Raw genomic sequence first — 27,755 nt, 5'->3', positions numbered from 1 at the left:
TAGCTTTTATTTTTCTTCGGAGAAATGCTATTATATGTTTCATTATTCATTTCATTATTGCATTCGGATTAATGTTGCAGTGCAATACAATCAAACCTTCATATTTTTCATACGTTAGTTATGTTGTTATTTTATTCATAAAAACAATAGCCAAGCCGTATTTTCTCTGTAAGGCAAACATTTGGTAATAAAATAGATATGAATAATACTTACCAAAACTACCATGCATAATTTTTGCTACAGTTTCAACAGCATATTCAACAGCACTAACAATACTGTCTTCTAGATATTTCATAGTGTCTTCTAGATATTTTCTATCTTGGCATGCTGCTATTCCTTAAAGAGATGAAGACTCAATCCTAAGCACACTCGCACCTGTTTATCAGGCAAAGGGTTCCAGGTTCATTGTGAAAAATTGACACATTAAACGGCCAACCAGTACTTTGCATTTTCAATTCAATTCAAACAAGATGCTTAATTTAGCACCTCTACCACTTTTCCTCTGCAATAGCCAAACCTTTCACTTATGATGGTCAAAATAGATAACAGCCCTTGATAAAAATGCAATGTGTCCCCACAAGGGATACTAGCCTGTTGCAAGGCGAAAAAAAAAGTTATGCTCAACTCGTGTGTACCCAACGCGCGAGCTCATACCACTCGATCTTATCAACGATAAGCCATCTCTGTGAACTCCCATAAACACTACTTCTTCGCTTCTAGCTGGACTCCAGTGTCTTTGTCCTTCAGCCGACTCAAGCGACAAACAGCGAGTGGGCTATAGCAGCTGTTGTGACATGGGCCCAAAAGACCATGAGATGCGCCACCAATCTAGCGCACGCGCTCGATGATTGGCCACTGTGCGATGCGTTTTTTTCGTTTTAGCGAGTTTTAAGTTCGTTTTCCTTTTTTTTGCACAAAATGCGTCAAACGTCGAGCGCAAGATCCTCCTCGACGAACGCTTATCATGGTGCCGCGATCACAAACGGCGCGCGTTCCATACGGTGGGCAACGTAGTTGAGGGCTGGTAGCGGCAGGTTGCGGCTACCTGAACGAGCAAAGGCTGGAGAAATTATCCGACTAACCGGGGGGGATCCACAAGCGATACTTAATGCGCGCTTAAGGCGAATAATTGATGCGCGAGATGCTGTCAACGATACGGGACAGCACACACACACACACGATACGCATCGTCTTCCTCGCCTCATTGGCGATGCGCCACTGCACCTCCATAGACCATTCGTGAAAGGTACACCCCGCTGGTCATCTGACCAGGAGTTGTGGTGCATTGCTTGCTAGGAAGAGAGGAAGGGATAGGGACAGAGAGGAAAGGGGAGTGTTTTTCTCGCTTTCCTCATCGCTCGTATGTGAATTGAGACAAGCATCTAATCATCGAATCGAACCGGCCGACGATGGAGTGCTGATTTGGTCGTTAAACCGAGAACGTCGTCCTTGCTGAATGTGGTTAGAGGCGTTGAAAGCTACATAACCGTTTGCTTGATCTTTGCAGATACTAGGTCGGTTCCCGACGAGAGTGATTCACAAATGCCAGGTGGAAGGGGCGAGCGATATTCGGACGGGGGAGGAGATTCTTATGCATGATGTTGAAATAGTACATCGGAAGTTTGAGTACTTCGATTTATTGTTTACAAACTTGATCATTTCACTATTTACCATTCGCTATTATCCAATCATAGTAGGATGAAATTCGTGTTCCAATCTGTACATTTTCCACATTACAACCACCATGGCTAAAAAGACCTACCAAATACACGACGTCCATCACGTCCTCTTCCTCAGTGCGATGCTCCCACACCATCACATCGCCAGTTCTAAGGCACTTATTTCTTGGATTGTACACTCCTTCCGGTTGAGCTTTCAGTAGACACATCTGCCCAGAAACGAGCGGCACTGTCAAACGCTGCTGACACTCGCTCTGATAAATAGGCGATACTTTCAAGAAAAATGTTGCATCTCGATCTATATCGGAAGGTATCATAGTATTTGAATGTTATATTTAATGTAATTGCTTTACATAACTACAGCGAATACTTCGCTAATTACTTACCATTGCTTATAGCAAACTGTCGCGTAGGTAGATGTGTGTTATTCCGATATAAACATCCTGGGAAATGATATTCATTAATTTCTATCGGCGCTGCAAGAATTAGCAGCCCTATGTTGTTGGCACCAGTTTGCGAGTCGTAGTCGTCATGGACACGAACCCGACGAATAGTTTGGATAATGTAGTTCGATGAGTCAGCGGCTTGCACTGATCCAATTCGTGCCACTACCGGTTTGTAGGAGTACGTTTCCAAACAACGGGCACTCGTCACTATTATACTGGAGGTGATTAGATATCCAAAACACTCAAACGCTATCCCTCCATTGTTCTGAGGCCAACCGACTTCGGCTACATGGGGTAGATTGCTGTACAGGGACTCGTTTTGACTAAATCCCGAATAGCGTTGACGACGTAACGAATGATAACGATTTTCACAGCTGTCGAGCTCGGTGCGAATTAGATCACCGCCAGAATTTCTCGCAATATCACCCCAAGGACAGCAAACGACCGTACCGTCCGTACAAAGTGTCACTCGTTCACCTTTACGCAAGCGTTCCTTAGTGCTAAGGCACATTGCATACGGTACGCAAATACCCATTGTACCATCCCCATTGCTGCATTCATCACTTCGTTTCAGATCCGGATTGATTACAATCACTGATTCTGAAGCTTTCTGCCCACCAGAGTTACTTTTGTCGAGAATAACGGATCGCAACCAGGCGGCGTGCGGGGCTAGTTGTACAGCGATTGTCGGTATTCCATGGCCACAAGTCTGTCCTGCAACGGTCAACGCGTATACGTACTTAAAGAAGGCACCAGCACGATTTATGTAACGCAGTACTGGTGCTCCAGGAACATCCTCGCATACACCCGGTACTATCCATTGATCGCTGCGGAAACATAGGTGTTCGTTTTTTGTCAAACCATCCAATGAACGATTGCCACCCACCAGCTGCCCCAACTCGGTTGAGCAGTTCGCCCAGGGATAGTGATCCATGGCAGGTTGTACGAAGGCATTGGTGAGGTCTGGTAAGAAATTTGCGATTTGATCGAATAAAAGAAATTACTGAAATATAACTATAATTACCGTCCTCTACGAAGATGGATTCTTGAAAGTTGTTTAAAGTGCTCATTCCAGCCCCAGTCAAGTCAACTCTACTGTCCGGTAGGATCCTGTGCGTCCACACACATGCTGGAACTACATCTTGACGAGATTGCAATTTGACCACTGCAATATTGTTTTTCTGAGAGCTTTTAACATAATGAGGATGCACAGTAATAGATTTAATAGGGTATGACGTATTTCTAAACCGCGAAACCTGAACTACATCTGTTGGTTGAACTCTGAAATAGAGTAAGAGGTGATATTTGTGCCTTTTAAAATATTGTTCGGTTAATCTTACCCTTCCGGTGTAGTAGCGATGACACATTCTGCCAGTGTTAGAACCGTTTGCTGATCAACGAACGTACCGGCACAATTTATTTGAGGCACATTTTTAGCATCCGATGGCCATCTAAACTGCACTATATACTGCAAGTCTCTGTCACGGACAAATTCCACCTGTATACTATTTACTGGGATATCTCCGTTCCGTTCCAACACCAGTTCATCTGCTCGTGGCCGTAATCCGCGGAAACGATTGGCGCAAACTACCGGAAAGAAATCTTCCGGAGTTACAGATACATTTCGCTCTAGCAACACCTGCATCAGCCAGTCACGATGGGATCCGATCTTCGTATATCCTCGTCGACGATTACAAGAGCCAGAAGTAAAGCTGGAAGTCACTAGTCCAATCAAAAAGGGGCTGGTTTGAAAATTATGCAGCAGCCGGGCTTGTAAAGGATTGCCTTCTGGTATATCCTGTAAAACAAGATGAAATGGTCAACAACAGTTTTATCCAAATGTACATCGTAGTTTTCGTACCTGGCAGTTGTCTGCATTTTGTTTTAATGTTTCCATGCAAAGCTGTGACTCTGGAAGTCCCTGATTGCGTGTCATTGGTGCAAAGCAGTCTTCACTTTTCACATTCACTGTGGTCATCTCCTCGGTTACGAATTCAGGTGTTTGTTGCCTTCTACTTGCTATAATAGTAAATACAAGATATTATCTGAAGGTTTTTTTCTGAAGTTGAAGTTTTTTTTCTGGTTTTTTCACTCACCAGCTGTACGTCCAATAGAGTCAAGCTTCTGAAAAGGTACCCCGTCAAACAGCCAAAGGCATGTTGGTACAGCTGTTTCGTTGATTCTGGTTAATAGTAATTGTATCATGAAAGTACCCTTTCTCACAGTAATACACTTTATCTTACATGATTTTCCTGTCCAACTGAAGCAGAGCGATATCATTTTGACCATTGCTAGGCAAAAAGTCAGGATGTCGTATAACTTCCTTGATATTTATCACCTGCACGTATTTGGTTCCTCCTAGTCGAACGACACTTGGTATTCCGTTCCTAAAATTGTTAGCAAAAATTACACGATTTTGTCATACGCAGAAAACAAAATTACAAACAAAACACAACCCTTCGTCTGTGCATTGAGCTGAAGTAATCACAACGCTGTCCCATATCAGTGCACCCATGCATGTCCAATCGATCGTGCCTCCGTTCCGTCTCCTTCCAATGGTAGCAATATGGCTGTAATCACGAGGCTCTTCATAGGCCCGAAGCGGTTCGGGGATATCTAATTCATCTTTTCCATATCGCATGTAACGTAGATGGCAATCTGCAATCATTCATCTTTTGTAAGTTCTGACGATACAATTCAATTTTTGAATGCATCCTACCACGACATACCATCAAACTCTTCCCTTTCAGTGGTTAAAAAAGGATCTTCTTCGCTTAAACCAATGTCGATTGGGAACAGGTTGTGGAAAGCTATCAGAAGATGGAAAAATACAACAAAACCATATTTAATACGATTTGCTCTGATATAACGTACTGCTCTTACCATCAATGCCGTTGCAAAGAAGCGATAACACCGCAAACAATACCGACCGAGACACCATCCTCCTAGCACTGCTGAATTGCAACTAGTAGCTTACTCTAGCCTTATTACAGCTCAGATAGGCCATCACATGCAACCTCACAAATACTTTCAAACTATCAACTATCAACCATTACTCTCCTTCTTTCCGACAATGTAAACAAATATAAGCCTCAATCTGGTTAGAAAATCCCAGCTCGAGCAAGATCTCCAAGGTCGCATGTAACTGGTTTTGTTTACAGTTCAGTGAATACCGTATGCTGCATTTAATCATCGTCGATGTGCATTGTAATCGTACGATTGTGCATTTAGCAAGGCACTGTGTGAATGTTTCCATTTTTGCATATCGATGGTGTTTCGAGTCACGATGGAATTAACGTGTTTAATAATTGGTAGGGAATAGTCTGTAGCATCCGTTAGCACACATACTGCCACCTAAACACAACGTGATCTTAATGGTCATTTTATTGTTTGTAGTAGTAGGTGAAATTGTGGAAAAACCGTTGCTTATTTTCATCATTGCTGTTTTGTACCGATAATATTTTGTTCATTTAGTTGGTAGAACAAGTTACTTTACTTTCAAGCCAACATATATTTGTCGTACAAATGTCATATGAATACTTAATCGTATTGCTTCTAAGATCACATACTAATTATTTCCTAGGATTTAGCAATTTATTAAACATCACCTTTTTATTAAGGACCATAATCTGAGTCAAGTAATCGAAATGAGATACAACTCGTTCATGTACACTCTTGTCGATGGTCAATTCCAGATCTCCTTTAAATGAACCGAAGTACGACGCCTGAACCAGTCACTGGTTGCCGCTAATAGGTTGATCGCCGTGTAGCGTTTAATTTCCGTTTTTTCCCTCATTTCATTTCGTTCCGGATTTTTCATTCCAACTTCATTCCATACCCCCCGCCCCATTATAAAATGCTCGTACGATGGGTTCATCGAGCTAATCTAATCCACACGCAACGAAACAAGCTAAGGTTTGCTATGGCTGCGCCTCACATTGCAGCCCCTGGAGGAAAATGCATTACAGTCGCGACAGGCATATGTGGAAGGAAAGGAAGCAACCGTCCCCTCACCAGCTCAAGCTCGCACATGCTCTCATGCGTGCGGCGCGTCAGTGCGTGCCGGCGTACATTTAGCGCAAGTGCCATTATTCGATGGTAGCGGTAAATTGAAATGACAAGTAGGCCGCGACCACGACATCTCTCCATTTCATCCTCCGCGGATGGAATCCTTGCTACTGGCGGGTGCAGCACACTCTTTCTTTACCGCTGGAAGATCAGGCTGATCTGTCCGCACCTAAGATCAATCATTGGTTGCACCGCGAACAGCAGCCGCGCAGAGTCGAAGGCACGTCGCAGACGCCACTGTGTCGGTGTCCCTCGGCGGACTAGAGCGGACTTGAATCGGTGACCTGGCAGGTGAAAGGAAAAGGCGACTTTGCTTTGATCGCGAAGGTATGCGAATGAATGCGACAATTTGTCGCAACATTATGATATGAACCAAACGGGCACCACCACCGACGACGACGACGACGACGACGACGGTCGCGTTGGTTTGACAAAAACAACATCTAAAACGGTGCTACTTCCCTTGGGCAATTCTTGGTCACTCTACAAGTCGGGTATGATTGGATCGGACGGACGACACTTTGACAATTCGCCAATGTTGCTGCTCAGATTCACACTGCAAACATGAACAGAAACACAAAACGATCTAATGTCGTCCATTCCATCTGGTTCGGATGAAAGTTCACTCTGTGCCAGTGTACCAGGTAATTGATCTCCATTCGAAACACGTTACACAGTAAATGTGATTTGTTTTTTTTTTACAAACAAATACAACAACTTCTCCACGAAGAGAGTACAACAAGATGTTTCTGGCGTACTTACAGCAATTCTAGCCGATGTAAAAGCAATAATAAAAATTCGTTCTTTAGTTAGTATGACAATGTTCCATGTACGATCGTTTACTGGATGAAATGATGCTGGTTGATCGCTACCGCCCTGGTAGGAAAGAAAAGACAGCACAAAGTACTGTCTCACATCGTTCTCAAAATCGATTGCTTCCTGCCCCTGTAGCTGCCCCGATTGATACGCACTTGATTGACGATTCATGACATGTCGCTTCCTACTAGGAGTTCTTTTGCAAGAATTGCTCCCAAGATGGAATGAAAGATAAAACAGAGCGCACACATTTCACATCTTCGTAGCAACTTTATTTGACAGCCTGCGTCCGGTCCGGATCGAATCGTACTAGGGCGGCAAAGAAACCTGCATTGAATCGTAATTTCATTAGACAACGCAGATAGCTGCAATATTGATGTCCAAGTGAAGATTCATGTCACGGGAAAATTGTTCCTGTCGCCGTCGTTTTTATTGGCGCTTGTTTACAGTTTTCATACCACGCTGGTGCACACCAACGTTTCTGCCCTTACAGGGTTTTCGAGCATTATATAGACATGTTCAGCGAGTTGTAGATTCGTTTAGGCATATAATAGACTCTTTCAGCGAGATATAGAATTGTTCGGATGTAGGTGTAGACATGTTCAGCGATTCTGTAGAGCTGTCATTTGTTTTGTTTACACACTGTGCCGCAGGGTTCAATTTTTCATTCTTAAAAGTCCTAAAAGTAGCTAATAATCATTCTCCAAGCTGTTTAATGCATAAATTAGTTGAAAAAAGCATATTTTTTCGAAAACCGTTTGTTTACCTTCTGATGAGAATGATCCAACTTGCAGTCCAAGGGGTACGAAAGTGACAGCTCTACAGTATAACCGAACATGTCTACACCTACATCCGAACAATTCTATATCTCGCTGAAAGAGTCTATTATATGCCTGAACGAATCTACAACTCGCTGAACATGTCTATATAATCCTCGAAAACCCTGTATTACGGTTTTAATTTTCTTCACTGAGCCTTCAAATCATTGTATGCTTTTTGTGCAACATTTAAACAACCCTCTATCTATTCCATTAATTACAATCCAGCAAGGTTTACCAAGGCTGCAAAAACTCTTCTGCTCTGTTCAACATATCGCAGGCAGGATTTTGCTGAGTAACTAATTAAGTTTTCATGCACATTAAACTTCGATTAGATTAGGCTCGGTGAGCTGATGAGTCGCTTTGGCCAAAGTGAAGGTGTGTATACTATGTATCTTTTGCTCATATCGTCCACAACCTTGGGTTGGTCGTGCACCGACACTCTCCAAATGTATGAATACTGGTTATAACTAGATGCTGCCGTGTTGCGTATGGGTTGAGAGCGTGAAAAAACAAGTCTAACTTGATCTGCTGATTATGATTAATATATCGGGCAGCGATAACATATAGCACCAGGTTTAGCAGGCTCTGATCTTGATTTTTTAAAGGTATTCGCGTGCAAGACAGGGAAACATAGATGATACATAGAGATAAATTACATGCAAATAGTCTGGATTGGATACTGGAACGTATCGTTTGATATAGTACGATCATTACAATTATCTACAAAGGATCATATTTTGAACTTCCCAATGAACGACCTCCTCTGTAGAAGTTGATGAAGTAACACAATTCAACCTAAAAAAATATCTTTAAAACACCTGTTCAAATCACTCCCTGCCCTCATATATAGCCTTAAAACCATGCCTAATGCATCGTAATCCCACTCACTAAATGACAGAGACAACCAATGAAAGGTATGAAGTGACAGCAAAACATAACGAGCGGCGACGTAAGTTCATTTTCAAATTAACAAATCACCACCGGCTCCACAGCCTCACTGTTTCCGAGAACTGCAGTACGCTTCCACACTTCCCGGTAACTGATTGAACCAATTAAGGTACGCGAATAGGCAAAAGATCTTGCGAAAACCGAACGAGCATTCGAGCGCACACAGATGATTGACTCAAAAACTAAATGCTTCATATCAAGCACCCAGTAGTGTAGTGAACCCCGTGCGCACGTCAAGTGAGAAAGTTGAATTTGAAGACGTCAGCTGTGAGTGAGAAAATGCCATTGCATAGCTTCGCCTTCATTTTGCTGTGCGTGCCTGTCTCTGTGTGTCCACGCGTTGCATACGGTTAGCGTAGCATCGAAACGGTAGCAACTGCAAGTAGATTAGTACACCCTACAGAAGAGATTCATCATCGTGTATGTGTTCCAACGCGGCTGGACAATTCCCGCCAATATGTTGTTAAGTCACACGCTAATTGGTATTTGATGTCCAATCCGGTTGAAGCTGCCGTCGCGCCGCAACACAGCACCCCAAGCAACTTTGCTTGTGTTCCCCGAAAACAAGTACCTAAACCCCTAATCGCAAAAAAGCTCACTAGTTAACACCTTACGTTCCTCGTACGGCCTGTGCTGATCCCCTGTAGTAGTGGTCAGGTTAGTACTCCACGGATAGACGCTTTCCACTTCTTCCCTTCTTCGTTTTCGTGACAAACATAACTAATTAAAGTCATCCCTCGTTATCGTGCGCGACAAATCGACGCTCGGCGAGAAGGTGTAGTAGACCGGTGGTAAGATTGCAATGGCGACGCCTGTCCGTTTGCCGTCTCGGACACTGACACGTCACACAGATTCCGGAGGGCGATTACTTGATTCCTCGAACTTCTGCCACCGCCAATCCTACCATGGAAATGCTTCGGAACACCGAACGATCATTTATCTGCAGCTACTCTCGTTGACCACTTTGGCTTCGCGAGCCATCCGAGGCATTTTCCTTCACCACACCGGCCGATGACACACACAGTCAAACACACGAAGCCATGAGGCGATGGAGTCATTTGTCGCATAAATTAATTTTTGCACCCATTACCACCTCCTACCGCTCTACACTTGTCGTTAACAATCTCACCCGCCTCACGCCGTGCATCTCCTTGGTCAGCACCAAGCGCTGCTGAGGCGCGAAAGCATTTTTCTAACCGTTGCAAGCAAACATGCACTTTGGAGTGAAAAATAAACATTAAAACCGGACCGTCTTCTGCCAGCATCACACTTGGAACGTTCGTGAAGGAGTGAAACACTTTTAACACGTTTTGCGCGCGCGGTTCGAGAAGGAAAAAGGTGGAAAAAGTATTTCTGCAAGTGTGAGAAAATTAATAACTGCTTAAAGATATTTGTACCGTCGGGCGAGCAGGACTGTGTGTTGGATCGTGTTGTTTTGTGCTGCTTCTGGTGGCATGTTTTTATTTGTCCACTTCCGCTCTTGCGTTTGTTAAGGGCACTTGTTTCGTTTGCCTTTGTTAGTAGTGGGTCCGTACCAACGATATGAAGAGGGTATTGTTATTTCCATTATCCTGACAATGATGGATAAGACCGACAATGGAATAATTATATATCTTTTTATCTGAAATAATCTTCTATGGAAACAACTAAGGTTTTTTTGAAATATATTTTGCAACATAAATGCTGTTTTTTAAAGCAACGAAATAATAATTACCGAGGAATGACGATCGTATATGCTATGTAAAACGTTAACTTCTTAGGTGCGTTCAATTTTGTCAAGTTAGTATATTTGTTATTAGTTAGTTTTTTTAAAGTTTATCAATGATTCAATGATGAAAATCAGGGTTTAAGCCACAAAAAGATACTAGATATGTATTTTAAGATAATTTAAACACCCATATTCATAATAGAGCTTTTTATAACAATTGACGGACAAACATTTCCAATGGTGATAAAATGTGACTGACATTACTTGAAAGACAAATGTTGAAAAATATATCTTGCAAGAACAGCACATGTGTATATTACACTAATATGTTAACTTTATTATGCAACTGATTGTAATCATGCTAAGCCGAGTATTGCATGTCAGCAGTTGCGTTAAAGATTTCATGTGTCACAGTATCTCGTATATTAACATTTCAATCATGACTTACAGTCCCATTTTAGCAATCTTAGATGATTACCAAATTCAAACGTACCTCATCAACCCAATCAGCACCTTAACAAGGTGTTCATTACAATGTAAGCGCGATCTCATTCACGAGTTACTATCAGACTTATCAATTTTAATTAGTTTCGTTGCGTTTCGATCACAGTCAAAGACAGTTCGCACTTCCCCAAGAAAGGGTGCCTTAATTCGTCACCTAAAACCAGACGAGAGAAACGCAGATTCCTTATTCATGATATCTTTCACCACCTTCCCCTTGCACCGCATCAACTACGTCCTTTTGCACTTGAGACGATTGCTGGAGCGTTTTCTCCGTATCAGGTGCGTTTGCGATGCGAAAATTATCTTGTTTTCCATTCCTCCCCCTCGATTGCTCGTAGTGTCCTGAGTGTGCCTGAAGGTGGTGCCGACTCCTCAAGCGCACTACCCCACACGAGCGGAAGAAATGGCACTTGATGTTTATATGACAAACGACCGATCAAGGCAATCGGACCGCAGAGGAAACACACACAACGCCACGAACGACGCTCAACGATCCGCCGACAAAACTAGAAAGTACACGCGCTGCATGCATTCCGGTAGACGGAGATGGTTCGAGGGTGAGGCAGTTTTGCAGCAATTATGCACCTCGGTTAAATAATGCAGCTGCTGCTGGTGGTGGCAGGCCCCCGATACCTGACGTTTGATGGACTGCTGTGCGACTGCCGAGATGTCTGAGTTAATCTTTCTTTTCTATCGGGAATTGGAACGGCAGGCGCAACGTGGCCTAGGTTGCGCGTCGTGGCCAGTTTGTGAGCGTCTATATGCACCTGCTCTATACTCGCTTGGAGTCCTCACCCGAGGGGAGCAGCCCCGTCTTGCAGCTGATTAGGCTTGGGTTTCAGCCAAGCCGAAACGCAGCCTACAAACAATCCATACTGCTTGATTTAGCCACCGCCGCCAATGCCCGTTCCACTCACACACACACACATCCTTTGAATGTAGCGGCTCGGTTGGGCTATATATGTAGGTCCGTCATTCCGCATGAAGCATCGTCACGACATCGACGCGCCTTCGCTGACTGATCAGACTGACGGATTGCTGAAATGTTTTGCGTACCTACGTACGACGACTGCAACCGGAAATCAAGAATGGATGACGGACAAGATTGCGGACGGGGTCGAAACATAGCTGTAATTGACTCATTTGTGAGAAACAGTAAAGGTATAAGCACTAGCTTGACTAATTTTTGCCGCTGCCCAAAACCTGTATCAACGGATTGGCGATGGAAATCGTCGTTAAATTGCTCCGTTCACGGGATATAAAATTGGTACGTATGCCTTTGCACAATAGAATGAACAAATGTTGAAATGGTTCATAAATGTGCGAGATAACCACACGCGGATCAGAACATGCATCTAACGATCTAACGTTTTAATTTGCTAACGGGCGGCCATCTTACAGCACGCCTTCGTGGCGCAATCGGTTAGCGCGTTCGGCTGTTAACCGAAAGGTTGGTGGTTCGAGTCCACCCGGGGGCGGGGTAACACTTTTTTCTCGCAAATTTCTTCAAATCACAAACCAACTGCAGGCGTTATTCGGGAAATCAATAACACGTATTAAATGAGTTAGTACACTACAAAGATAAAACTTCTACTGCGAGTGTAAATTGCTAGCAGTGACTTGTTGGAATGACAAAAACATTGATATGCGAATATTATGAGAAAACCTTTACTTACTTTACTAGTGAGCATTTTAATTTTAATGCAAAAAAGTACATTTTTTATTTATTAATTCATAGTTAACGCAATGCCCAATTTAACACAAAACACCAACAAATTTGACTTCAGAGCATCAGGACAATGTCTATCTCGTTGCGACACTCTCTTTAAAATTCAATCAGTAATCAAACATTGAAATAAGATTTCATATTTTCATCCAATCACTTTGCAATCTAATTTAGATGAATTCAGGTGTGTTTATCCAGCTGACGGCCAACCGAACCTATTGCCAACGCAAACCCTTTCTAACAAGGCCTTAGTTACCGTAGGAGGCGCACGTAATCGGTTTTAGCACGGTGACTGTCCCTATGGGTCTGCCCAAATCCCCAACGTTTGCTAATGATTGCATCGTGCAACATTGTAGCGCAAACTTTGACAAAGATAATCACACATACACACACTTTACGTCGCTGTACAGTTGCAAAACGTAGCAAAATGGAAGCAAAAAAACATCCCTTTTGGTTACAAAGATCGCAGCAAGCGAGGGTGGTCTCATACAAGTGTCTTGTTTTGCTACTTTAGGATCCAAAGCTCTCCGTTTGCTGGGTCCTGCCAATGGAGACACATTCTCACCCCGCATGTCACAGATGTGACACACATGCACATACCCGCTGACGCGCGATGGAAGCGAGCAAAAACACAAACAGATCAGAACAAATCCTCCATCGTTCCACGACGACAGCGTTCACCCGTTAGAAAGGGGGTTACCAACCGTTTTGCAATTGATTGATTTGATTTGATTGAATTTCGTTTATAACTCAATCACGAATTCGTTATGTTGTAGCCTTCCTTCCCTTTTATGTGCCGGGGTTTGCTTTGTTTTGCGTTGTGGCGAAGGTGAACTGCCGAAGTTTACATCCATGTCGCTACCGTTTTGTGATGTGAAGGTGTTTATCTTAGCTCTGCACTCGAAGAGTAAAACTTTGTGAGACGATTTGCCTTATGAAGTTGGAATTGGTTGTATTTGCCATTCGAATTCATGACGAAATTGGTTACACTGGTCATGTAACGTCACTATGAAAAGATGTCACTGGTAGTAATAAATAAAAAAATAACCTAATCATCTAACTTTCGTTTTATCATGCCATGTCCAGGATAAAGATCATTAACATTACAGTGAAACTTCTAGTTGTGAAAATTTCGCTCCCGTAGAGAGGAACATTGCGTGGCTGTAAATGCCTTCCACAATTAACGCAACCGGGCATTCCAGAACGCTCACACTCATTATGTAAACAATCCCAGGTTAACGAAGATGACCTCTTCATGACCAGCATCAAAATCAAAATAACCATCCAAGATACATGTACTCATTCCTATCCATTTCCCAACATTCGTACCAACTGCCCCACTAATGGAGCCAAAAAATCCGAGATCAACTGCACGGCCAGGCAGCGTGCAGCCGATTGGGACACCATCAACCTACCCCCGAATCGTTCGAGACTTAGTTCAACCTGCCAGCCTTGGATCGTTGTTGCTGCACATGTTAGTCGATGCATTTTTACCTCCCATGCTGGTCGGGCTCGCAAGGAAGCAGAAACAGGAAAGAAAAACAATGTTCCTCTTATGTTCGGCACCACCACCAAACACCAAACGCGAGTGACGATTTTCCTTTGAGTATTTTTACCTTTTTAACCCCCCCCCCCTTACCTCCTTCTTTTCTTTGCTTTTGTTTAACTGGTCGCTCGTTTTTGTTCCATTCTGCATTTTTGTTCCCCCGTCTAGAAATCCAAACCCTGCCGAACCGCAGGGGACATTGTCTTGTCGACTGCTCCCTCTGCCCTCTACTCCCAACCAAACCTGCCTTCGGTGCAGCCGGTACGAGTGTCACTAGCTCTTCGGCATGCCCAAGGATGGCAGACATTGGCTTTAATGGTTGAACCGCCGTTTAGGTCATGTACTGTGTGTAATGCAACGCTCACGACACAACGACCCCGGCCGCACGCGGACGCTGTGAGGGAATCGAAGCGCGTCAGGCGTCTTCCACCAAAGACGCGATCGATGGGAAAGTTTAGTGGATGCTCGATCGAGTGCACATTAGACGTGGAACTGAGCCACGACAGCAGCAACAGCAGCAGCAGCATCAGCAGCCACGGCAGCAGGAACAGCAGCATTTGAATGTGATCACGAACATGCGCGCCAACATAATAATGTGCAACACTGCATGCTCCGCTCGTCCTTAATTCTACCTACCTGCTCCGTCTGTTTGCTTCCCATCAGTACTAAAAATGCCGCAAAAAAAAAGTAAAATGAAAAATGATACCTCAACCGAGGGACTTTTCGCGCCCTGGCCAGGGTTTGTGACTAGGCAGAAGGAAAATTAATTCGGAGAGGCACATTAAAAATGATTAACAAACCTAAGAGCCCTTCAATTTTTTGGGACAATTCGTGCATCTTGTGGTGGCACGCATAACCAATGCTTTTTACTGTTTGACGAAAGGGTGCTGAAAAATTCGAAATGATTTCCAACTAGCTCCCGTTCTTGTTCACCCCATTCCCAAATGTTCGCCAACCCACGACCAGTTTGGCGTGGATGGATGAATGTATGGATGGATGGGCATCGTCACAATGCACTGGCTTGGTGACGAAACAATGTTTGATTTTGTTTCCCCTACCCATGCTCGTAGTCTCCATGCTGCAGAATGGTGTGCAGCATTTGTGACCTAATTGTGTGTGCTAAGGTGGTGGTTGACAGCTTGTGCTTTTTTTATTTGTTTGAAACTTTTGAAAAATCACCCAACCATTCTGTAGGTGGCAATTGTGGCAAACGAGCAACGGTACGCAATACAAAAGCTCAAGGGAGTAGTGGAAAGCTGGAGAAGATCGCAAAGTTCTCGATCGGAACATAATTGACAAAAAGGAGAATCATTCCAATATATCGTGATTGATCTAAACACCACCGATCTACGATGATCGGACCGCGTAATGAGCAAAGCAATGTCAAATTTATTTTCGTTGTTAGGTGATGAAATGAAATGTGTAAAGATCTACGGGATGTTTCTTTTCTGAAGTCTCTATAGTAGTCTGGTCCGTCCTATCCTGGAATATGCATGTATACACAGCAAATTTTCTCATCCTGATTCAGTAAAGTTTTTTACTGAAACGGTTCAGTAATAGAATATTTTACTGATTTTCAGTATGAATGTCATGTTTTTACTGACTTTCAGCAAAATAATTTACTGAATTCATTTCAGTAATACGCATTTTACTGAAAATCAGTAAAATAAGTGTCAAATAAGTCGTTTCACTGGATATCAGTAAAACAAATTACTGAAAATGCAGCAGTTCATTCTGTCAAATCGACCTGTCAGTCAGAACATCAAAACAAAACAATGCGGTACCTACATGCTCGTGATGTGCAAAAAGTTGATTTAGTAGGCGCTTACAGGCACCCTGGTGAAAGTTCATAGCGCGTGGCCACGGAGTTGAAAAAATGTTGAAAAAATTTTCAACTTTGTCAAAATTGCTTGTCAACTGCAAAAAAGAGCTTTTCTCGTGGCCGCATCAAAAACATGCACAAGAGCGACAAAAAGCTCCAACATCTGAATATCATCGATATTTTGTTTAAGAAGTACTAAATAGGTACATAAATCAATTAGAATCATGCATTTTAGCATTATTATCATAACAATGGGTCACAACTGCGCCAAATAGCTGTTTGTTTACGCTTTTTCACGAACGTCAAATTTTGTCACTTTTTGTCAACTTTTTTTCCTGGCTGCTCCAGGTTACAAAATTTTGACAAAAGCTCAAAAAAGTGACAAAAGCTCACATTTTGAAAAATTTGTCAGCATTTTGTCACTCCCATGGCCTTTCGCTTTCAGGTGATATTTCGGCTTACGGGATTAATTTAAAACAATTGGCAGCCGTGTTGGTGTGTAAAATGTTTGCTACTATCCACTGTGCTTGCTGAAATTGCGTGGTGTCTGTGAGCGCTTTCTGAACCATCTACACTTGCGGCGGCAAAATACAGTATAAAAACTGTATAAAACAACACAAAACATGTATGAATATGAACTGAGGGACTGGCAATATCTGCGCATCAATAAAAACTCAATTTAAAATAAATATTTCGTCATTTTTTAATCGCTACCAACAACTGAAAAATCAGTAATATGAGAATAGCTTTACTGGGATTTCAGTAAACGAGCTGTCATTTTGGTGAGCACCGGACATTACTGAATGATTCAGTAAACATTCTTTTTACTGAAAGGATTACTGAAACTTCAGTTAAAAAAATTTCAGTAAAATTTTACTGAAGTTCAGTAAAAAAAGTTTTCTGTGTAGTTTGGTGTCTATCTCAGGCAGTGTGGATCTCCAAACTGGAACGCGGCCAACTATATTTTACGTGTATAATTAATATTTTTGCGCTCTTTTAGGTACACTACTGCTACACTTCCGAGTTATCTGGAACGTTTTCAGGTACTAAAGGCAACATTCATTCGTAATCATATTGTTGCCACCTTCCGACGTACGCACTTTGCCCGCAATGGTCCTTTGGTACGTTGTTTGCGTCGTTTTAATGTATGTTATGACTCGTTTGACTTTATTCTCTCTGTTTCCTCTTTCCGAACTGCTTCTACTCTGTTCCTTTTCAAATCCTACCAGTACTTTTTCCTAAACCTTTGATTCCTTTCCAATGAGCTATATTGTATAATTTCCGCACCAACCCGCAGTTTAGTGAAGTTATTTTAGTTTTGTTAGGTTTAAGTTTAATCAATATTGTATAACCAGTGTTGGCAAACAATTGAAATGAAATGGAATAACATGAAATGAAATGTTCACGATAAATAACTTTCAGACAGTTTTGCTTAAATTTACGTATGAATTTACAAACCACTGGGCTCATCAGTCTACCAGAGCTTTACTATTGCTAGATTTCTGCAGGCAGATAAGATCCATCCAATTTAAAGCAGCATAGTAGCATAAGTTGATACAATAAACAATTGGTCCAATGTTGAGCTAATGGCAAAATTAAATAAATAACTTTCTTAGTAATAAATAAAAGCAATATTCATCCACCATCTCGTCGATTAGCCCATAAAGGTGAAAAATGTTCCACCACCAAACTATCTACGGACTAAATCTAGCGGAAGCGCATAGCGCAGTAACTTGCGGCTATTTCTATTCCCCCAGCCAGAAGGACCCCCCAGAAATATGCATACAGACACGTGTGCAATGCAACCCTGCGCCACAAGAACAACGCGCAACGATAATTAATTACAGTGTGCCTGGTGCCCGCAAACCACTGTTAACAAGCTTCCATATATCTTCTGGTCATCTCGTCCATCGGAGGAGTTTGCGGCAAACAATTCGTTCTCAATTGCACGCTTGTTCACTTGCGCTGAGGGCAAGCAAATTCGTTGCACATGGTCAACCATCAAACCGTGTGTGGTAGTGAGTTTGCGCTCCTAAATCTCGACAACCGATTGTGATCGACGCTTGTAGTGTGGTGTGTGTGTGTCCCCTCTTGGAGAATGGTATGACGTGCTCGGTACAAAAATCTGATGATCTTCGATGAAGTGTTGCCACAAGGCCGGTTTGGGGTGGAACGCAGTGTGGGAACGGAGGGAACCGTTTTGCACAATCTCAGGTGTTCAGGTCGGAGGGAGAGTGCTCAGGTGGCCGCGGAACTATTCCTCCTCGGGATTCCTTCTGGTACTAACCTAATAGCTAAAAAAAAGCTAGTTTATTAGGAACGTTCCATGTTCTGTCATTCCTCTACAACCCACGTATCCACACAGCAGTTTAGCAGAAGCCCAAGAACAGCACTGTGCCCTTCTTCGCCCATGTCGGCGAAATCTCTGCAGGTGAAAAATAATAGAGGCGAATAAAATTTAAATTACATTTATGACCATGCTGCTGCCGCTGCTGCTCATAGAATAATCTTTCTTATTGGTTACCACCCGTGGCGGTTACGGCGAGTACGCGCGTCCTTCCACCCCCGGTAGTCGTAAGGCACTTTTGCATTTTGCACCCTTGACACCCCTCCCCCCGCTTTGCCCTAGGTGTGATGCCTTCCAATGAAAAGTACCATTTAGCATCGGGGCAGTAACACTTGGGGGCCCTCTCGCCACCTCATCGTGTACATACACACACTTCATGAGTACACCTTGAGATGGTCTTGTCGTAGACAGAAGTGCAAACTCGAAGACACACACTTCTCCGTGTAGCCTGCCACCAAGGCCACGGTACACAGTCCGGCGGGGTTTTGAACTAGATTTAGAGACAGCCCCGTCTTTCGGTGGCGGCTTTCCAATTCGACCGTTTCAAACCGTCTTCGAATCGGTTGCTCCTGGTGAGAGGAACTCATTTGAAGCTGAACACATTAAGTGACAATTCTGTAGCAAACGACCCGTCCCATGCCCGGGCCTGTTTCAATCTCAGAAGACTACGCTCCAAAAAAAAAAATAGTACCACTGACAAACGCTCTTGAGATTACTTTTGTCAGCTTCAATTCCACCACCTGGCTGGCGCTTGGTGTCGCGCGTCCTTCTCCTCGAGCCACCCACAGCCAGAGTCGGTAACGGTAACGGTTCCCTCTTGCAGGGAAGTTTACCACATTTACACAGCCACATGGCGCAATGAACTTTTATTTTCGGCGTCTCTTTCGAGCGCAGGAATCGTTTCCTTTCTATTTGCAATTAATTTATGATACGTTTTTACCTCGTCTGCTTCGTTTTCCTCATGCGTAAATCCGACCGAACAGTTCCTTTGGGCAGTAACCTTGACTTTACCAGCTTGCTCGGTCGCTCGGTGAACGTTGGCGCAACCCGAACTATCGCTCACAAATCAACTACCACCCCGCACTTGACCGGACCTGAATGGGGCATCTTTGACGATCAGGCGTACGAAATGTATGCACAGGCGTGTTAGGAATGGTGATTCATAGGTGGCGCGTTAAAGAGAACGTGGGGACAACCGAAGCTTCTGCGGCCTTGCGATGTCCCCATCTCGCCAAACAGACGGGCCCATGCGGTCACTCGCGTGGCCTGCTGGATCAATTAAATGTTTTCATTACAGTCGTAAAATAAAACATAACAGAAAGGATGGGACAGGATTGATGGTGAAATGGCTAATCGTGCAGAGCCGGTCGGTTGGGAAACGGTACTGACGCTCTTCCATGCGTTTTGTGAACATCTGTGCGCCAGGAAGATGCAGTGAAATGCACTTTTAACCCGATACACTCGTGAGAAACAAAAGGGAAAGGAAGCGATACGATATGAAAATGGAAAGGAAATTCGTGCGTTTGTCTTCTGTTCCTTAGTAACATATCTTATGGTCACTATAAACTGTATGATATTGACGCACAATCGTGTTTTTTGTGTTTTCAAACACAGTTACATTTCTTCATGTTGATGTTCTTTTCAGATTCGTTATTCAGGCATTTTCAGAGGCAATCATTTAAAATCGTAAATAACATTATATCTCATTATTAATACAACTACAACACTGCTTAGCTAGAAACAAATGTTTAAATCAATTCTTAAAACATAATTGGGACTGAAATTCAAATATAACTACATACAAGCTATAGAACTAATAACATTACAGGGGTTTTCCAGCCAGCCTCAATATCGAAAACGAACAATTCAATCCCGCTCGAATGATCTGTCATTGGTTGCTCGGTATACGATCCACATTCATTTGACAATGTTAAATAGGAATTATACGGAAATGAAGCTTACAGTGTTGAGCTGGCTATAGAAACACACTAAATTGACTATAAGACATTCATTAAATAAGACTGTAATACATTCACTAAATTATTAAACATTGATACAATTTTTTTTTTGTAAGTTTTTCTTTACAGCCTTCTCTAGCCAGCTCAACACAATAAGCAAATAATTCATTGCCGTAAAATACATTTCAACAATAAGAAAGGGAATCTCGAATGGTTTATCAATGGTTGCTATGTGTACGTTCGACACACATTTTTCAGTGTCGAATTTGGATTTTACGGATTAGAAATAAAGCTTACAGTGTTGGCTATAGAAACCCTGTAAGCTTGGCATCATCCTATAATAGCTGATTATCTATAATAGCATAGGTTTGGATTTATGAGCTTTCGAGTATTAACAAAGCTCTTACATAATTGCGTTTTTTTAATCTTTTGAATTCCATATTTTATTTTAAAGAGTTTCTTTGTTATAAGTCTTTATTTGAATTTCTTTTTAATAAAAAAAGTCAACATGTTATCAATTTTCGCATCTGTCATTTTCTTTCCATAACACATTTATTTCAGAATAATAACGCTTATTTAATTTCTTTTCGAAACATAACCGCTTAAACATATTTGAATTATTGCACGGCAGTACTGATTGGCACTCATTACTCCGATTCGACTAATTGAACACTTCAGCCCTTAAAAGAAACATTAAAACCCTTTTTCTCACACTATGAGCGGACATTTCATTCCGATTAATACCAACAGCTTCATAAAATTGCCACAAAAGCAATCGACAACCTAGAATGCTTCACGCCAAGATCGCCATAAACATTTGCGTTAAAGCAAGTTCTATTTTTTCCCACCCGATCATCACACGATCGATGCGGGATGTGGATTGCCGCATTTGTAACGGAAAAGAATAAAATCGACACCAATGGGCAAGCAAAGCCCCACGACGAGTGCACGTTCGTGCACTCTAGCCTGCAATTCAGTTTCAATTTTACGACTTTACGTGTAAATCGAAAAAAAATATAACCGGGGCTAACTTCAGATCGACCCTCTATCGTTTCGATTCTGCGATTGATGGAATTTAAGTTTCACATTTTATTGGTTTTCGTCGCAGTCGAGCGCGCGGTGCCGTGTGTGAGGTGAGAAACATGCATCATTAACATGTGCATTTTATGGACAAATTATGGTGCATTCTGCACCATCATCTAACCCCGTACCATTTCGTGCGTGCCCTGTCTGTCGTGTGATTCGGGCTGCGAGCGAGGTTCTCGTTGGGCACAAATTGAACGCCATATTGAAAGCGAACAAATAAAGAACACATGCAATATGTAGCCACACTTCGGAGCGATATTTTATTGCCAGCGACCCGCCACACTAAACTGCACACAATTCATCTCCAACAAAACGTGCGCGAGTGGCTCCATGCCCGCGTTAGACCCTTACCGATAAACGGAAAAGTTCTGTTCCGATCGTTAGAATAATAGGCCTGTATGTGTGTTTACACGCACCCCCGTAACAGGTATCGACGTGCGCCATGTAAAGTAAGGATTATAACTGGAACATGTCAAGGAATTAGCCATTCCGCGTGTAGCTTGCTGCGATCGCACGGTCCGAGCAGGCAATTATTTCGAGGCAAACCAATAAAAGACGGCTGCTGGTCAATTTTAATCATCCGATATTCATTACCGCGTAATAATCACAGCTGCGGTGCAGTTCCACGTATAGTATTCGCTCTTTTTGCTGTCGTATTTTACGAACGTTTCTAAGGTTATAAGTGGTTCGCCAAATGAAGGAGAACGCTTTTTAATTAACTTCATGACATAAGCTTTGATACGATTTGAGCTATAAGTATATCTATGCCAATCGTATGTAGTGAAAAAATAACACACAACACACGTAACCACAAATTAGATTAACGAATCACTTACTGTCCTACCCCCTCGTGATATGTCACATCATTTCGTTCGTGTTTTAATTGCAATCGCCTCGTGTACTCCTAGATAACTGGAGCTGCATCTAACAAACCCTCTTGGGGGAATGTAGGATACCCTTCTGACAATGTTTTCTCTTCTCCCGTGCATTCCCCCGCGAAACGAATCCGCTCGCGATTGCAAGAAAACCCTGCTGTCAAGTGCATGCCCTCTATTGACATACATTTCAATCCGAAAGGGTCCTCACTCAATTACTCAAATCCCAGAGCTGCCCTACGCGGCTAGGTTCCTGCGCCCCCAGGATCGGGATTAAGATTGATCGATTGAGCCATTGATTTTCACATTCGTCTCGAGCTGGTTGCCAATGTTTCATGCTCGGGCGCAACAGCGGCAGCACCCTGCTTATCAATGCGTTTCCCACGCTACTAAAACTGGGCAGACATTCACGGCATTATGTAGCGCTGGGCCCCCGCCGTATGGAAGGAGTCGCTTGCTCATGAATTTTCCATCCAACGCTGACTACGGTTGCTGCTGTTGCTGCTGCTTATACTTCGTTTCCATTCGTTTTAGGTACTAAGAAACGTTTCCGACGTCATGCTAAAGCTGAAGAGATTTACAGGCCGATTGGTTGATGTATTCCCATTTCTTAGAAAATCGATTGATTTAGTGCATTGTATTTTGTATAACATCAAACTTCTTGCCGCAGCAAATGGTGTAATCAATTCCAATCGATCTGCTTCCGGTTTTGTGTCTCAATCTTAAGAATTCGATCTAGCCGCTAGATCGTCCAAACTGATCATCAACATTGAAGGGTGCGGAAGATAAAAGGCAAACGTATGGTTCAAAGCACAACGTCCACTTGTCGCTTTGCTCCGGTAGGTGTAGAAGTTAACTCGTGTATCTCAGGATGATTGAAATGTAGCTAACCACCATCAGTTGCTTCAGTTGCGGCAACTAACAATCGGCAAATCGTAGCATTTCTGTGGCTACCGAAACACTCCAACATGTGCGAATCCCAAATATGGATGACTCTACAAGCAGGAGCGAAACACACAGTGTTTTTTTTTCGGTCACAAGGGTCGCATTATTGGCGCAACATGATATTGATCGATCTTGTCTGCCCAGAAGTGGATCAAACTTCACTTGACCTGCTATTCCAGGCTCACGAACGACCGGAGCCCGTTGTTTGTACGCAGTACAGTCCTGGCTTACTCCGAGACCACCGACGGGCATCGCCGATGAGACAATAGTGTGCGCATACTTTACCTTTGTACGTGGCTTGGCACTACAGTGACAGTGACAGTGGTGAGTCCTCATCGTACAGAAAGAGGTCAAAAGAGAACGAGCAGTCATCCAACACTGCAAGCGAATCTATGGCATCGGGATTGGTGTGAGCGTTTGCCGTTCATGAAGTGTACTGACGCGGACTCGATTAATAACCATATTACGCAAACGAAACAATAAACATATGGTACCTGTTATGGGAGATCGTGTCGCGGTTTCGTGTGTGTCTGGTTTTTCGTGGATTTCATTACACACGACCTGTCAAATCGAGGAACATAGAGTTACAAAAGCTCATCGAATGCGCTCCATCATTTCGCTGCTAACAAGGGCAGTTAAGAAACAATTACTACAAATCAATTTCTAATTTCTTATCCACTTTCAGCAAAATCACCCCAGTAGCAAGCAACCTAATGCCCCCGGGTAGCCACAAGCACCATGTACTGCAATCTTTCAATTTATTAGCAACATTGCGGGAAAAGATCCACTTCAAACAAACCATAACTGCAGATTAACTCATTCAAAACCCTGCACTCTCTTCCCTGCAAGTCCGGAACCGATCGAACGATGTCGGAACGGAAACGTTCACATAAAGCAGCTGAGCTGAATATTTACACATCCCACAGCAACGTTGATCGTTTGGTGCTTTTCGGCCTAAAGAAGCAGGGCGCCTGCTGCTGGTCGGTCCGCTCAATCGGTACTAGCTAAATGGATTTTTGTTCCATTTATTAGTCTATTTGAGGTTGTAATCTCAAACCTGTTCTCGGTGGTGCCTGCTCAACACATGCAGAATGCCGCCAAGTGCGTACACGCTTACCATGTACGTTTCCACGCGGCTCGATCATCATACTGCATCATGCTTTAACTGCCCTTTTTGGCACAAAAAAATAAACCTGTGCATAAAACGAACATATCATTTTACATTTTAATTAATTCATTACGCTGACTAATGAGAGTGGCATTGCTCATGTTCGCAGCACATACACACTCACACACGCACACACTACATCGATCGTCGCATTTCGTGCGCTTTTGTGGCACAGGCAGCATCCCCCTGCCCCGCACAGGTTGTAATCCAAGATTTTCCTGAGGGTTTTCCGTTTGCTAAGTAGCGCGCCGGTGAAGTCCACTGCTCGGTACCGCTTATCGAAGGAACACCTGAACCATCCCCGGCGTGGATTGCAGATGGTGAGGTAAGCCATGCGTTCAGCGAGTGAGAGGAAGGGCAATGACAAAGTCTCACACGTTGATGCCAGATTGTTTAGAATCAACGGGTTTATCATCACGTGCGTTTTTCCCTTTTGGTTGCGTGCGATGCAGCGATCCCGCGTCTCTTGGACTGACTCACGTTTGCACATGAGTGTACGCGCTTAAGCGAATCGTACCTAAGGCTCGCGGGTTTACCTTTTTTCGAACGGGAAAGGGGAAAAGGAGTATGAAAATGGATATCGTTTTCAGCAATAACAAATGTGTGGTAATAAATCTTTCACAGCTTGGAAGAACCTCCACAGTTTCACCTGTGTGCCCCATGAACGTCCGCCGGCCGCACCACTTCTCCATCCACATACACCAGGGATACTCAGTTTTGCATTTGGTACATGTTTTTCTTTCCGTCTGCTTCTTGGCACTTTTCTTTTTCCAATGCGCACATTCGAATCGGCAGATATTCAACCTCTCATACCCTGCGGAACGTTTCTTGATCTTTGAATGCTGTGAATTGGCATAATTTGTAGGTACAGATAAGCCGCCAGCAAAAGGCTCAATTATGTCAACACTTGTGGGACGCGCGCGCGCGCGCACATACACACATACACGCAGTAATTGAACCGTTGCGATGTTTTGCTTTTTTTTTAAGATACTTCTGGTCGAATTTGTAGCCGTGAACGTGAGCCCTTGCGAGTGTCACCATATCTGAGCGCTGCTAATTGTTTTTTATCAGCGATCGTAAGCTTCCAACCTACCGCTTTGGATGGCTTTGAACCAATCTTGGCTGTAATTTATGTTTTTGTGTAGAATTCTACACACTCACTTTTCGGTTATACTATGTATTGCTTTTACCGATTGCCGGAACAAGCGACAAAAACCACTGAAACCGTCCTTTAAAGTGTACTTTCGTGTTTTGCAAACGCACCGATCGTGAGACATTAATTAGGCTACTTCATGGACAATCTTCCATCACGCGCCACCGACACTAGCCAGTGGACACTTTTTCTCTCTTTACCTTTCTTCCCTCCTCTCTCTCTCTCTCTCCTCTCTCAAGTGATGGTGCAAACGCTAGTAATTAAGAATATTTAAAATCCGCAACGACCATCAGGTAATTAGTGGAAATAACTACTGGCAGTAGACGAAAAAGAGCGATGCATATTAAGACTCGTGTTGCTTTTTTCACGATAAACGATTTAAGCACTTGTGCTAAGGGGAGGGCGAATTAGCATGAATAGGGTAAGCGGTTGTAAAATAAAATTGAATGAGCTTTAGTCAACACATAAACGTCAGAATTGTGTATCGTACTGGTAAATGCATATGTTGGTTAATGCAGCTACAATATAGCTATATATTTAGATATTACTAGATAGTAATCGAGAGCATTACAATTGTTTTAAAATTAAAGAACAAAACTCGATTGTCTCACAACAAGACATTCGTAGAAACAAAGTCCAAAAATCCAACAATTTACAAGGATCAAACCGCTAGATATAATATGATACAAATATTATGATTTATGTATCGATTTCATTTACAATAATAAGAAATCAAAACATTGAAAAATGGCTTTTAAATTGAACTTTGAAGAATCCTGGATGGATTGTTTGACATGAACACACACGCAACCGGACGAATAATTACAGTCCCCGTATGCCGGCAGGTCTGGTGAACGTTAATCCGATGCGTTGCGTATTACTGTCGTTGCTTTCTTTTTTATTGTTTTACCCACCGAAACAACTATCCGGTACTGGGGCGCCAGATCAAAGCCGATCTTTTTGGACCGCCTTTCATCCCATTGAAAATCCACACCGGTTCGCACTAATATGCCCTAGCCTGCATTCCACTGTGCAAAATGATGATGTTTCATGTTACACACAGCCTCAATGCTTGTTCGTCTCGTCAACCAGACTACGATCAGCAGACGAGTCGAATGAACCGACGGACACCTGTCCGGGAGAGTGATGCTTCGATAAAAAAGACGTCCTGCTCGGTGCCGTTTGCTTATGCCGTACGAAACACCAAGAGTGAAGGTACACCAGCACCAGCATATTTAAAACAAATTGATTTTTTTACTTTACCCACCGTGTGTTAAAGATGCTCATGTCTTAAGCTGTGCTTTCATTTACTTCTTTTACTGCAAACGATAATCCGACGACTGCAGTATTTTTTAGCACTACTGACAATGAATATGATTATCGTAACACTTTTGAAAGCTTATCATTTATCCTATCAAAATAAGCCCGCTTAGCTTTCGACGAATACAACCACACATACACACACATGCCGGCATACGATCGATCTTTTCCAAATTTGCTGACTTCATGAATTATTCCTCCCTCTACACCGCCCCACAACCCACGGTACGTGCGCACGTTCGCGACCTTCGTGGCTGCGCACGTCCGCAAACGGCATGCGCAACTACTTCTTAGTACAAGCCGTCGTACCCGCCCGGCGGTGCACCAGTCCGTAATTCCAAAAACAAGCAATCATTTTACATGGTCCCACCTTTTTCGGGCGGCACACCGAGAGGTACGAGATAGAGGGCTTAGCATAAAATTACAGATCCCGGCGAGCCGCACACGAGAGGAACACGTTGAAGGGGAGAAAAAATCTGTTTTCCCCGCATCATCCCGCCTCCGCCGTCGTCGCCCGCCCGCCTGCCTGCCGTCTGTAATTTTGTCTGTGCGCGGCTAGTGCATGTCTTCTTGCACCACACGCGCATCCAAATACGCAAGTGTCAAAACGTCGTTCAATGTGTGTGCTTTTTTGTTGCGTGTGTGTGTGTGTGTGTGTGTGTGTGTAGCTTTGTCTGTCGGTTGCCTTTGGCCAGTTCGCCACCTTTGTGTCTCCTCACATGGGATGGACTGAAGAAAACGCGAGATAATCCATCCCCATTTCAGTTCCCTGCCACCCAGTCGTTAGTAAGGGTGAAGATTTGCACACATTTTTGCGCT

The 27,755-nt window shown here is 43.2% G+C and overlaps 2 protein-coding genes and 1 non-coding gene across 4 annotated transcripts in view; 2 read left to right on the top strand and 1 right to left on the bottom strand.

Annotated features, from left to right (window-relative positions):
• Window positions 1-27,755, top strand: part of LOC120959474 (Krueppel-like factor luna) — a 145,287-nt gene that overhangs the window by 92,477 nt on the left and 25,055 nt on the right. The gene's annotated exons all lie outside the window — the stretch shown is intronic.
• On the bottom strand, window positions 1,602-5,121 carry LOC120959473 (uncharacterized). Of its 2 annotated transcripts, XM_040382889.2 has the most exons (10): window positions 5,009-5,121; window positions 4,855-4,935; window positions 4,582-4,783; window positions 4,369-4,512; window positions 4,222-4,307; window positions 3,987-4,144; window positions 3,466-3,923; window positions 3,150-3,406; window positions 2,066-3,088; window positions 1,602-1,977 (listed from the first exon to the last, which is right to left on the bottom strand). In XM_040382889.2, the coding sequence occupies exons 1-10, from the start codon at window positions 5,064-5,066 to the stop codon at window positions 1,664-1,666; spliced, it is 2,781 nt and encodes a 926-aa protein (XP_040238823.2). In that variant the 5' UTR covers window positions 5,067-5,121; the 3' UTR covers window positions 1,602-1,663. The 2 variants fall into 2 exon arrangements, with proteins under 2 accessions (XP_040238823.2, XP_040238824.2); XM_040382890.2 differs by lacking the exon at window positions 5,009-5,121 and having other exon boundaries at window positions 4,845-4,935.
• Trnan-guu (transfer RNA asparagine (anticodon GUU)) lies at window positions 12,395-12,468 on the top strand. Its single transcript has one exon. It is a non-coding gene; the product is annotated as a tRNA-Asn (tRNA).

Source organism: Anopheles coluzzii, chromosome 3 (genome assembly GCF_943734685.1).
Source record: "Anopheles coluzzii chromosome 3, AcolN3, whole genome shotgun sequence".
NCBI lineage: Eukaryota > Metazoa > Arthropoda > Insecta > Diptera > Culicidae > Anopheles > Anopheles coluzzii.
Note: the sequence above shows the minus strand (reverse complement) of the source record. Positions and strands in the feature narration are given on the sequence as shown.

Coding starts and splice junctions, on each gene's coding strand:
- LOC120959473 (XM_040382889.2), bottom strand. CDS start 5,066: ATGGTGTCTCGGTCGGTATTGTTTGCGGTGTTATCGCTTCTTTGCAAC. Junction 4,784..4,854: donor TGAAAGGGAAGAGTTTGATG/GTATGTCGTGGT, acceptor GAATGATTGCAG/ATTGCCATCTACGTTACATG. Junction 3,924..3,986: donor AAAATGCAGACAACTGCCAG/GTACGAAAACTA, acceptor CTTGTTTTACAG/GATATACCAGAAGGCAATCC.